The 12,504-nt window shown below is 44.4% G+C and overlaps 1 protein-coding gene across 12 annotated transcripts in view; it reads right to left on the bottom strand.

Annotated features, from left to right (window-relative positions):
- Positions 1–2,138: 2,138 nt before the first annotated feature.
- Positions 2,139–12,504, bottom strand: part of CD2BP2 (CD2 cytoplasmic tail binding protein 2) — a 40,611-nt gene continuing 30,245 nt past the window's right edge. For 9 of the 12 annotated variants that reach the window (XM_056806410.1, XM_056806405.1, XM_056806403.1 and 6 more), the window contains 3 exons: positions 4,494–5,029; positions 2,526–2,657; positions 2,139–2,407 (listed from right to left, as the gene is read on the bottom strand). In XM_056806410.1, coding sequence (XP_056662388.1) covers positions 2,171–2,407; positions 2,526–2,657; positions 4,494–5,029 — 905 coding nt within the window. In that variant the 3' untranslated portion in view covers positions 2,139–2,170. Of the gene's footprint in view, positions 2,408–2,525; positions 2,750–4,493; positions 5,030–12,504 lie in introns of all 12 variants that reach the window. The other 3 variants (XR_008913686.1, XM_056806411.1, XR_008913687.1) reach the window with 3 other exon arrangements.

The raw sequence follows: 12,504 nt of genomic DNA, 5'->3' as shown, positions 1-12,504 counted from the left end.
TTGTTCAAGAGAGAAATCTCCAGAGAAGAAGCTTGCTAACTAACTGAATCCAGAGAATGAACTGTTTGCAGAAAGATATCTAAACCTTTTCACTACAGGAAGATCCAGAATGAACCTTGGGGTGTGGTTGATTGAACATGTTTTAATGTACACTCTTATGCCAAAGGGGACTGCCCCCTAATTGGCTTTTGTCAATGCACCCAGCAAAACATTGGTTTGCTGTCCTTCTCTCTCCTCTATTTCCCCATATTTACAACTATTATAATTTTCCTCTTAGTGGAAAAAAAAATTTTTGTATACACTTACAGTTAGAAATTTTTGGGGTGCAGTATGCTTATGTTTAGTGATTAATTGGGGAGACTAGTCTCCCAATCATCATCAGGGGGGGATTGTGAATTTTAAAAGTCTCCATCTTGGCACACTACACGGGCATGTGCTAGTCAATGACAAATCAGAAATAACTAACTACCCACCTGGGCTGTCCTAAGCCAAGCTAGAGCCAACCATTGGCATTTGTGAGACACAGGAAGTGAGGTAGGGAACAGCCTCTGGAATTCGCTCACTTCCTGTGGAGAGAGCGAGACGGTAGTTGGTGTTAGGAGCTTGGACAGAGAGGACGCCCGCAGACAGCTTTCCTTCAGATTGGTCACGTGAGTTAAGGACTGATTCTTTCCACCTGGGCCTTTGGGCCTAAAACTCCCTCTGCCTTGGTCAGAGGTTGAGTAGCCCCTTTCCCTTTTCTCTTCTCTCCTTCTCTCCCTCTCCTTTCTCTACTTCCAGTGTGATTAAACCTCCATAAACTTCATTCTGACTTGAGTGTTTCATTTTAGGAATTTCATAAGTAAATTCCTTGGCGGCCATTGTTTAATATTACATAAATCCTGTAGCCACACTTTAACCATTACAATATTATAATCTCTCCCAGAAGCCTAAAATTTGTGCCATTACAGTGTGAGGTGGTACCTGTCAATGTGGAATCCAGAAGTCCCCAAACTTGTGGCTTAGAGGGATGTGGTGATCCCCAGGTTATTTAGTTTGGAGGTAGAAACCTCAGGTTTGAGCCTGTTCCTGTGAGAACCCACTCCAGGGGAATCTCAGAAGCCTCTCCCAGTGTATCACACCTTCCTTCCTAGGATCCAACTCAGGACCTTCAGCTTGTGGGACTGATGCGCTAAGGCCCAAAGAGTCCCTGGACTTCGGCTTGGGCTTAGTCCCTGTCTACAGTGGATTGTTAAATCTGAGATTCCCCTCAAGGTGGGTTCTCACAGGAACAGGTTCACCTCTGAGCTAGATAAACTGGGGATCACCACATTCCTCTAAGCTACAAGTTTGGGGACTTCTAGGCTCCATGTTGACATACCTCAGTTATTTTGATTTTCATTTCTCTAATCTGGAGGGATTTAGAACACTTTTTCATGATTATTGATGGCTTTTGATGTCTTCATCTGAAAACTGCCTATTCATACCCTTAGACCATTTGTCAATTGCAGAAAGACTTGGTTTCTTAAAAATTTGACTTAGTTCTTTACCTTTCTTTTTTCTAAAAAACAAACAAACCACCTTTACCTTCAGTCCTTAGTCAGAGTGGCAAGAGCTAGGCAATGGGGGTTAAGTGACTTGCAGCGTCACACAGTTAAGAAGCAAATTTGAACCCAGGTCCTTCTGATCTGTATAATTAGATTTTGCTCCCCAGGACTCTAAATCGCAGCTTCCCATGTTCCTTCTCACATGTGCTCACATAGGGAGGTCATAAGTTTTGTATAGCTCCGTCCTCTTCCCCTCTCCCCCCGCCCCCCCCCCCATCCAGGCTTCGGAAGCTGGCTTTGAGCCAGGCAGAAGAACTTACTCACCTGGTCTTATTTTTGTTAAATAATTAGGTTTTTACCCTTCTGTGTCCTTTTTATTCCTTCTACTTCAAGTGATTATTAATAAACTTTATAAAATGAATACTCGGGATTATTGGATATTAATTTAAATCTTACATTTTTAGGCCTGGCGTTCTATCCACTGCACTACCTAGCTGCCCTGCTCCCCACTTTCCTTTGACCACCCAAGGATAGTAGAGGAAACTGCTCTAGAAACCCAAGGTATCGTCAGCCTCGCTTATGGCCCTCCAAAAAAGGAGCCGACTCTGAGCATCAGACATAAACAAGTTTATTGCCCTCCCTCCTTACATCTTTTCCTTCTCAAGGAGATCTATGTCAGAGGGCTTCTGGGACCCACATTTTGCAAGCAACTTGAGGGAAAAGTCGACCACGGAGGCTGCCTGGGTCAAGGCCCCCAAAGAGATGACATCAATATGAGGCCCGCAGAACTGGGGAAGGTTTTGTAGGGTGATTCCTCCACTTGCCTCCACCCCAACCCCTGGGAACTTCGCCTTCAGTGCTGCCGCTGTGGGGTGCAGTATCTGTTGGAGAGAAGAAGAAATGGGGAGGTAGGAGGCAGATCTGCTACAGTGGTCCCAACATGATGATCAGGGGTTGCCCTGCCAGCAAAGAGCCCACTCTTTACTGTCCCAGCCTCACCTCAGGGGAGAAGTTGTCCAGCATGACAAGGTCAGCGCCTGCCTGGGCAGCCTTCAGTGCCTCCTGTAGGCTGCTGCATTCAACTTCCAGCTTCAGGGCAAAGTCTCCTGCCTTGTGAGCCCTTTGGACAGCCTGTGGTAGAAGATGAGGCTTAGGCACAGGGGCCCAAAGAAGAGAGAACAGCAGGGTAGTGGGGTGGCCGCCATGGCTTGGGACAGGAGGGTCTGGGGAAAATCATCATAATTACTATAATGACAACGTACAATTCTGCCGTGCTGTAAGGTTTATAAAAATGCCCAAAGCTCTGACCTAAGCCCGCCTTCCCTTTCAGTCTAGGCTATCTACCTGCTCTCCCTGCCCTGCTTTTCTGACTTTGATCCCTCTGCCAAGGCGATTTTTCTCAAGCACAGGCTCCCTAGTACCTCTAGGATCAAATATAAATTCCTCCATTTGGCATCGAAAACTTGTCATAAACTGGCCCCTTTCTACTTCTCCGGTCTTCTTAAATGTTACTCTCCTCCATGTTCTCTACAATCTAAGAACCCTCTCCCTTTCTGCAGGTCTTCAAACAAACCATGGGGTGGCTAGATGGTTCAGTGGTTAGAGCCAGGCTTGGAGACAGGAGGATCTGAGTTCAAATCTGGCCTCAGACACTTCCTAGCTGTGTGACCCTGGGCAAGTCACTTATCCCCATTGCCCAGCCCTTGCCACTTTTCTGTCTTAAGAGTTATTACTAAGACAGAAAGTAAGTTAAAAAGAAATGGAACACAATACTCTTATCTATCTCCTTTATACTGGCAGTATCCCATGCCTGAAATACCTCTTGGCTTCCTTCAGGCTCAGCTATCTTCCCGGTACTATCTTCCATCTGCTCTGCATTTGTATCAGGTGATTAACATGCTCTTTCCCCATAGAATGTGTGCTCCTTCAGGGCAAGGGACATTTTTGCCCATTTGTGGGGACTGAGTTTAGCATTTGTTGTTCAGTCATGTCTGACTCCTGTTTATTTTGAGTATATGATTTGGGAGTTTGTTTTCTAAAAGGTTACTCTATTACAAAAGAAATAATATAGAAATGGGTTTTGATTGAAAATACATGTACAACCCAGTGGTACTGCTTGTCAGCTCTGGGAGGGAGGAGGGAGAGAACATGAATCATGTAACCATGGAAAATAGTTTAAAAAATAAAATAAAACATATTAAAAATAAATAAAAAGGGGGCAGCTGGGTATCTCAGTGGCTGGAGAGCCAGGCCTAGAAACAGGAGGTCCTAGGTTCGAATCTGGCCTCAGATACTTCCCAGCTGTGTGACCCTGGGCAAGTCACTTGACCCCATTGCCTAGCCCTTACCACTCTTCTGCCTTGGAGCCAATACACAGTATTGACTCCAAGATGGAAGGTAAGGGTTTAATAAAAAGATAGATAGATAGATAGATAGATAGATAGATAGATAGATAGATAGATAGATAGATAGATAGATAGATAGATGAATGAATAAATAAATAAATGAATGAATGAACAAATAACTGAATGAATGAATGAATGAATAAATAAGAGAGTTCATATTTTTTTAAAAAGGATCTTGGGTCAAATCTGGCCTCAGACCCTTCTTAACTGTGTGACCCTGGGCAAGTCACTTAACCCTAAGCTGCCTAGTTCTTTCCACTGATCCTGAAACAAAAAAAAGTTAAAAAAAATTTAAGTGCCAACTAGATGCCAGGCCAAGAGCTGGTAATAGAAAAAGAGATAAAAGATAGTCCCTCCCTCGAGAAGCTTACAAATGAGGAAACTGAGTCTCCCAGAAGGAGAATCACTTCCCTGGAGTCCTCCATCGAGTAAACGTCAGACCCTGGATTTGAAGCCATTTGGGCTGGGAATACGGTGGTGACAGGTTTAGTCTGGGTTTGGATGGGATTAAGGATGGGGACTGGGACTACAGCTGGGGTTGGATGGGGATAAGGGCTGTCACCTTTTCCACACCACCGGCCGCCGTGATGTGGTTGTCCTTCACCATCACCAGCCCCCCCAGGTCATAGCGGTGAGCCGCAGCGCCCCCCACCAGCAGCCCATACTTCTCTGCCAGCCGGAAACCGGGCGTGGTCTTCCTGGTCCCGGCCACGTGTCCCTTCCAGCCAGCGGCCCGGGCCGTTTCCACAGCGGCCGCAGCAGCGCTGGCCACCCCGCTGCAGCGGGCCAGAGCGTTGAGGGCCACCCGCTCGCCCAGGAGCAGGCGGTGAGCGGGGCCCCGGACTTCGGCCACGCGGGCGACGGGCACCAGGTGGGAGCCTTCATGGAGGAACCAGGTCACCTGGCAGTCTAGCCGGGAGAAGACGGCGTCAAAGAACGGCCTCCCAGCCAGCACCCCGGGAGACTTAGCCCACAGTTCGGCTTGGAAAGGAGCCGCTCCCGCCACCTGGGCGCCATAGTCAAAGCCGGGGCAGTCCTCCCTTAACCAGGAATCTGCCAGGGCCTCCAAGGTCCCTGGGGGCAGTAACCGGGCAAGGTCTAGGAAGGAGGAGAAAAAGGGGTAAAGTCACCAGTGACCAGAGTTGAGTTGATGCGGTATCGCCATCTAGTGGAAGGAGAAAAGAATTGGCACACCCTCTTCCCAGGCCTAGAGCACTGCGCTTTGGGAAGTCTTTCTTGAGAAGGCTGCTATATCCTGAGGCCTAGCGAGAAAATGTGAACCTTTTGTATGTTCCTCCTGGAGAAACATGGTGGCCTCTTAGTAGAGTCCTACCTTGATCAACTCTCAGAATCCCACCGCCAGGGCCCAGGCTCCTTTGCAAGGAAATAAGTATCTTTTCAGAATGGATAGGAAAACAAGGCCTTCCCCAATGGATAAATTGCCAAAGGATATGAACAGGCAGTTTTCAGATGAAGAGATCAAAGCTATTTATAGTCCTCAAAATGCTCTAAATCACTATTGATTAGACAAATGCAAATTAAAACAACTCACCTTTATCAGATTGGCTAATATGTCAGAAAAGGGAGCACTAATGTGCTGTTAGGATTTAACCATTCTGGAGAACCATTAAAAACTATTCCCAAAGGGGGCAGCTGGGTAGCTCAGTGGATTGAGAGCCAGGCCTAGAGATGGGAGGTCCTAGGTTAAAATCTGGTCTCAGACACTTCCTAGCTGTGTGACCCTGGGCAAGTCACTTGACCTTCATTGCCTAGCCCTTACCACTCTTCTGCCTTGGAGCCAATACACAGTATTGATTCCAAGATGGAAGGTGAGGGTTAAAAAAAATTTTTTTCCCAAAGGGTTAAAAAACTGTGCATACCCTCTGATGCAGCAATAATACCACTACTAGGTCTGTATCCCTTGGGGGGGGGGGAGGAAAAAGACCCGTTTGTACAAAAATATTAATAACAGTCCTTATGGTGGCAAAAATTGGAAATTGAGGGGATGTCTATCAATTGGGGAATGGCTCAACAAGTTTTTTGGCATATGAATGTGATGGAATACTCAATACATTTGGAATATGGTTGTGCTAAAAGAAATGACAAGCAGAATGATTTTATAAAAACCTGGAAAGATTCAGATGAACTGATAGGAAATGAAGTGGGTGGAATCTAGAGGGTTCACAGAAACGGCAATATCGTAGTGATGATCAACTTAAATGACTTAGCTACTCTGATCAATTCAATGATGTAAGACAATTCCACAGGACTAATCAAGAAAAATGTTCCCCATGTGGAGAAGAAAGACTCCATGTGTATAATTGAAGTCATATTGCTTGCCTACTTCATAAATGGGTAAAAGGGCTAAGATAGGGAGAGTTTGGGGAACTCAACATTTTTTAACATGAATGTTAAAATAATTATTTTTTTAAATAGAGAGGAAAGCAGCTCAGTAAAACTAATTAAACCTATCCACTGAGTCTAACAGAATATGCAATGTTCGGGATACCCACAGCCCCTCATCTCTGCAACATCCCCCCATGCTTTAAAAAGAAAAAACACCTCTACCTTCTGTCTTAGAATTCATACTGAGTATTGTTTTCAAGGCTGAAGAACAGTAAGGGCTAGACAATGAGGGTTAAGTGACTTGTTCAGGATCACATAGCTAGGAAGCTTCTGAGATCAAATTTGAACCCAGGACCTCCCATCTTCAGGTCTGGTGCTCTATCCATTAGGCCACCTCATTGCCTCTCAACTGCTTTTTTTTAGCCCTCATGTTTCTTGTCCTCTCAGCTGGCTGTGACACTGATAACCTCAACTTCCTCTGCTTGGATCATCTCTTTTCCCTTGGCTCACAGACATAACACTCTGGTTTTCTTTTTGCCCTGGACCATTTCTTCTGCCTCTCCATCACTGACTTGGCATCCCCTTTCCAAGTCCTTAGGGTAAAATTCCTTAAGGTTCTATTCTCAGTGATCTTCTCTCAAAACATCCCTTTGTTTGACAATCGGATTTTATCTTCAACTATGCAAATGACTCCCAAATCTATATCTCCAGCTCTGACTTCTTTTCAAAGATCTTGACCCATATCTAGAGGGCAACCAGACTGTAATCACTCAATTGGCAAACATTTATTGAGTCCTTCGGTGCTAGTTAGAAGAATGTAAAGACAAAAACGAAATAACACCTGCCATCGAGATGCTTATAAGCTATCTAAGTATAAGTATAAGTAACCAGGTTTCCAGATAAACCTAAATCATTTAAAATAAGACTCTCTTAATTGAAGAGAATAATGTCTGAGTGTGTAATGAGTTGATGGAGAAAAAGTTGGAGTTAAGGAGAAAAAATATTCTTTATTCCTACTTCAAAAAAGAAAGGCAAGAGGCAGCTGGGTGGCTCAATGGATTGAGAGCCAGGCCCAGAGATGGAAGATCCTGGGTTCAAATCTGGTCTCAGACTGTGGGTCTCTGGGCAAATCACTTAGCCCTCATTGCCAAGCCCTTGCTGTTCCTCTGCTTGGGACCAAAACAATATTGATTCCAAGATGGAAGGGAGGAAGTAGGGAAGGAAGGAAGGAAAACACTTCCAGATTCTCTTGGGGTTTAACTCCATATATATATATATATATATATATATATATATATATATATATATATATATATATATATATATATATATAGAGAGAGAGAGAGAGAGAGAGAGAGAGAGAGAGAGAGAGAGAGACAGACTTTGGAAAGCAGATGCAAAAAATCCTTATTTCTAGTTTCCTTCTCTAGCCACTGGGGAATTTCCTCTTGGGTGAGATCAGAGCCTCATTTGAGTGAACTGAGATATTTTGCTCAGAAAAAAAAGAAGGAAGAAAGCAGATCTCTTGGTCTGAAATTGAATTTGCTAAACAAATTAGAATTCCATCTTGCTTAGAGCATAGACTACATAACGGATATGCTGAGAATAATATGGAATAAAGCTAGAAACATTATATTAGATAGGGCAGGGCCTTGAATGCTGGGCAAAGGAGTTTGAATTGTATTTGATGAGCAATAGAATAGAAAGTCACTACAGTTTCTAGAGCATAAGAAGACTGATATGACCATACTGCCTAAGGCAACAGGATGAAGGACAGATTGGAGACCAGAGAATATGAGGGTAGGAAGATCTTTTTAGGAGACTATCACAGTAGTCCAGGCAGATAATAATGAACAGTGCAGTGGGAGGATGGTAGCAGGGGAGAGCGAGTGGAAGTTGTGAGTTTTTGTGGATGCAGCATCAAAAAGGCACACTAGAGGCAGTTAGGTGGCTCAGTGGATGGAGAGCCAGACCTAGCACTGGAAGGATCTGGGTTCGAATTTGGCCTTAGACGCTTCTTAAATGTGTGACCCTGAACAAGTCACTTAACCCCCATTGCCCAGCCCTTACCACTCTTCTGTCTTGGAACTAATACTTATTGATTCTAAGACAGAAGATAAGGGTATGGGTGTGTGTGTGTGGGTGTGTGTGTGTGTGTGTGTGTGTGTGTGTGTGTGTGTGTGTGTGTATTTTTTTAAGGGACTTTACATTTAGTATCTCATCTAATTTTTATAATAGTCCCATTTAAGATCAAGTGTGTGTGTGTGTAGGAACAGCTGGGTGGCCTAGAGATGGGAGGTCCCTGGTTCAAATCTGGCCTCAGACACTTCCCAGCTGTGTGATCCTGGGCAAGTCACTTAACTCCCATTGCCTGGCCCTTACCACTCTTCTGCCTTGGAGCCAATATACAGTATTGATTCCAAGATGGAAAGTAAGGGTTTAAAACAAACAAAAAAAGGAAATGAGGGGCTTAGATGGAGGACTGTGTAGTTTGAGTGGGCAGGACAGACAAGGCATGACCCCAAGGCTTCACCTCTGGGAAGCTGAGAGGACCATGATGTCACTTATCAGGGAAGCGGAACCATAATTAGCTATTCTTTTGGCACTAGAGGCATAAAACATGCTCTTGGCCCAGTTGTGGGAAGATGAAGAAACTACAAGCCCATAAGGCTGGGGAGGGAGAAAGATGGAAAACAGAGAGGAGGCAGAGAGGGGGGAAATCACTTATGGTGAGGCTAACAGGGCTTCCTGACCATCTGGCAGTTCCTGTTTTCACTCATTATTTTTGCTAAGTATTAAGTTCAGTTATTCCTATGCTGCTGCTGAGGGGTGTAAAGTAATCTGTAATCAACCCTTCTAGATTCTCATAACAAGAAGTTCCCATTGCCCAGTCTTAGCTATTGGCTCTGTGGAGAAGTCAAGGGAAAGGACAAAGAGGGTTTCTTTGTTGTTGTTTGGGGGGCACTTTAGGCAGGGATTGGAGGAAGGGGATGATGAGGTCAATTTTCAACATAAGCAAACCCCAAGCCTTGCATCTAGACAAAGAAGATTTAAGCCACTCTACTAAGTGTGGAGGATTAAAAAAAAAAAATAGCACTCCAAGGAGTTTACACACTGCTGAGTTTGAGGAGCTTACCGGACAACTAAGGTGAGTCCAGAAGATTTATCTGCCTGAGTTCAAATCTGGCCTCAAATACTTACTAGCTGTGTAACCCTGGCCAAGTCTCTTAACTCTGTTTGCCTCAGTTTCCTCATATGGAAGATGAGCTGGAAATGGCAAACCACTTCAGTATCTCTGCCAAGAAAACCCCAAATGGGGCCACGAAGAGTTGGACATGACTGAAACGACTGAAGAACAACGGGACAAATAGGGAGTTATATCCAGGGAACAGTTGAAAATGGAGCCCTGATACTTGGGAGAGAAGTTGAGCTATAGATAAAGATTTGGTAGCATAGAGAAATGTGTTTTCCTTGGCAATTATTAGGATGGATTTGCAATAGACATAGTCAGTAAAAGCTAACATGTTGTACACACATGTGATTCTTTGATGCCTGAAAGAGAAGGGAAGGATGTAGTAATGATTTCATTATTGCCACCATATTCATATGATGGAAGAGGAGGATAGAGCCTTGTAGGGATTTCCCTTTCAACTGGTAGGAAATGTGCCATATCCTAACTAAACTAGCACTCAGAAGATGGGCAGAGCCAGCCCTTCTCCCAAGCATCCCAAGTGGAAAAAGTAGTGTGTTGTTAGACTTGAGAAGAAACACATTTGTCCCATCCAAAGATGGTGGACTAGCCTTGGGAGCCTGGGATTTTTCTGAATGTCCCTCAGGAAATTCAGCTTACATTTAAAAGGTTATTGTCTGGCTTGATTTCTTACATCTTGTGGAACATAATGAAAAGATACACAAGTAGGGGCAGCTGGGTGGCTTTGTGGATTGAGAGGCAGGCCTAGAGGTGGGAGATCCTGGCTTCAAATCTGGCCTCAGACACTTCCCAGCTGTGTGACCCAGGACAAGTCACTTGATCCCCATTGCCCAGCCCTTACCTCTCTTCTGCCTTGGAATCAATACAAACTACTGATTCCAAAACAGAAGGTAAGGGTTTAAAAAAAAATTAAAAATTATGCCTCTCAATCTGATGCAATCAAACTTGCTTCCTCATCTCCATCTTACAGGATTTCTAGTTTCCTTCCAGATTTAGTTAAAATACGCTCTTCTACATGCACCCTTTCCTGCTTTCCCTAGCTATTAGGCTAGTGCACTCCTTACCAAAAAGAAAAAGAAATCATCTTGTTTCTACTTTTCAGTGTAATGAGGATTGATCTATAGGTCCAGTGCTTATGAGTGCATTGGCATACTCAGCTGATGAAATTCTCCCCATGATAAAACTTGAAGGCCTGCTTTTGGGGGTGTTGTGATGACATGAAAACCGGGGAGACTGTATTAGAGGACGTTCTGTAACTGGTTCTAGTTGGTTAACCACATGCTTGGCAATGGTTTCTTTGATAGAGTACCTTCAATAAGCCTTTTCAGGCTCAGCATTTCTCTCTAAACTCTTACTTTCTGTCTTAGTAACAGCTCGACAACAGGAGAGAGGTAAAGGCTAGATAATTGGGATGAAGTGACTTGACCAGGGTTATATAGCTAGAAAGGGTCTGAGGCCACATTTGAACCCAGGACCTCCCATTTCCAGGCCTTGCACGGTATCCACTGAGCCATCTAGCTGCCCCATTAGTCTCTGGAGATGGGATTTGGTTTTCTTTGTTTGGCTCCTTCCCTGATGACAAGCAATGAAAGACAATCCCAGGGAGGAAAAGACCTTGGACCCTCTTTCTCTATCTGAAACTAATATGGAACCCCAGGAAAACTGGCTTCATTTCTGGTTTCAGCCTTTGTTTTTTTATTTTGGGTGGAGGAATTAGAAGTTATAATTTTGTGAATTTTAAAAGGCCAGAAATGTGACTCTTCTATACACTTGGGTGTCGGGGAAATTTGTATCAATGCCCCTAAGATGTAACCTTTAGGACCCAACTCAGCCTAGATGAGGGGTCCTCCAGCGTCGGTATTGCATTTAGACATGAACTTGGGGAGACTAATGAGTGCCATGTCAAAATAGTGCTAAGTCTGAACCCCTTATCTCCAGAGACTGAGATGGTATCAGAGAGAACACTATGGTTCTTGCCATGTCTTTAAATAAATATCCCTTTGTAAAAGTTAATTGATGTTGAGGCAGCTAAGGTAGCATGGTAGATAGAGTACTGGGCCTGGAGAACCGGGGTTCAAGTCTAGCTTCCGACTCTTCCTAGCTGTGTAACCATAGGCAAGTCACTTAATCCCAACTGCCTAACTTTTACCATTCTTCTGACTTAAAATAAAAGGTAAGGCTGGGATTTTTTAAAAGATAATTGATATTAATTGGTTAAATAGAGCTAAGGTCTAGTCGATGGCATTGACAGCAGGAGGAACATAGACAATTGAAGCTTTAATGGACTATTGCTCACTAGGCTCCATGTTGTCTCCTCCTAGTGTAAAGGACTGAGAAGAGACCCTAAATAGAATCCTACCATTTGATGGGCAGCTAGCCGGGTGGCAGTTGAGAGTCAGCAAAGGAATCTGGGGAGAGAACTGTGAGCTGAGGAGAATCTGACCAGCTCGACACTTCCAGCCTTGGAAGGACAATGCTTTTTTTTTGGGGGGGGGGGCAGGAGGTCTGAAGTCACAGAAGGAAAAAGAGCCCAACTTTCCTACTTGTTAGTGTACCTGCTTCATCTAGAAATCCTTCCACAACCCCTCCTCTCTCTCTCTCTCTCTCTCTCTGTTTCTCTCCTCTCCTCTCCTCTCCTCTGTCTCTCCTCTCCTCTCTCTCTCTTTCCTTTCTCTCTCTCCTCTCCTCTCTCTCTGTCTCTCCTCTCCTCTGTCTCTCCTCTCCTCTGTCTCTCCTCTCCTCTGTCTCTCCTCTCCTCTGTCTTTCTTTCCTTTCTCTCTCTCTCCTCTCTCTCTCTCTCTCTCTCTCTCTCTCTCTCTCTCTCTCTCTTTCCTTTCTCTCTCTCCTCTCTCTCTTTCTCTCTCTCTCTCTCTCTCTCTCTCTCTCTCTCTCTCTCTCTCATCTTTCTTTGAACTGATTACAAAGATTTAGTTAAGTTATAGTAGTATAGAGAGTATAAAAAGTAGTCAGTTGGGAAGGGGGCTGGGGCACAGAAGCCTTAAGCCTGAGCCTTTGA

This window comes from Monodelphis domestica, chromosome 7, assembly GCF_027887165.1.
Source record: "Monodelphis domestica isolate mMonDom1 chromosome 7, mMonDom1.pri, whole genome shotgun sequence".
In the NCBI taxonomy this organism is placed as follows: Eukaryota; Metazoa; Chordata; class Mammalia; order Didelphimorphia; family Didelphidae; genus Monodelphis; species Monodelphis domestica.
Note: the sequence above shows the minus strand (reverse complement) of the source record. Positions and strands in the feature narration are given on the sequence as shown.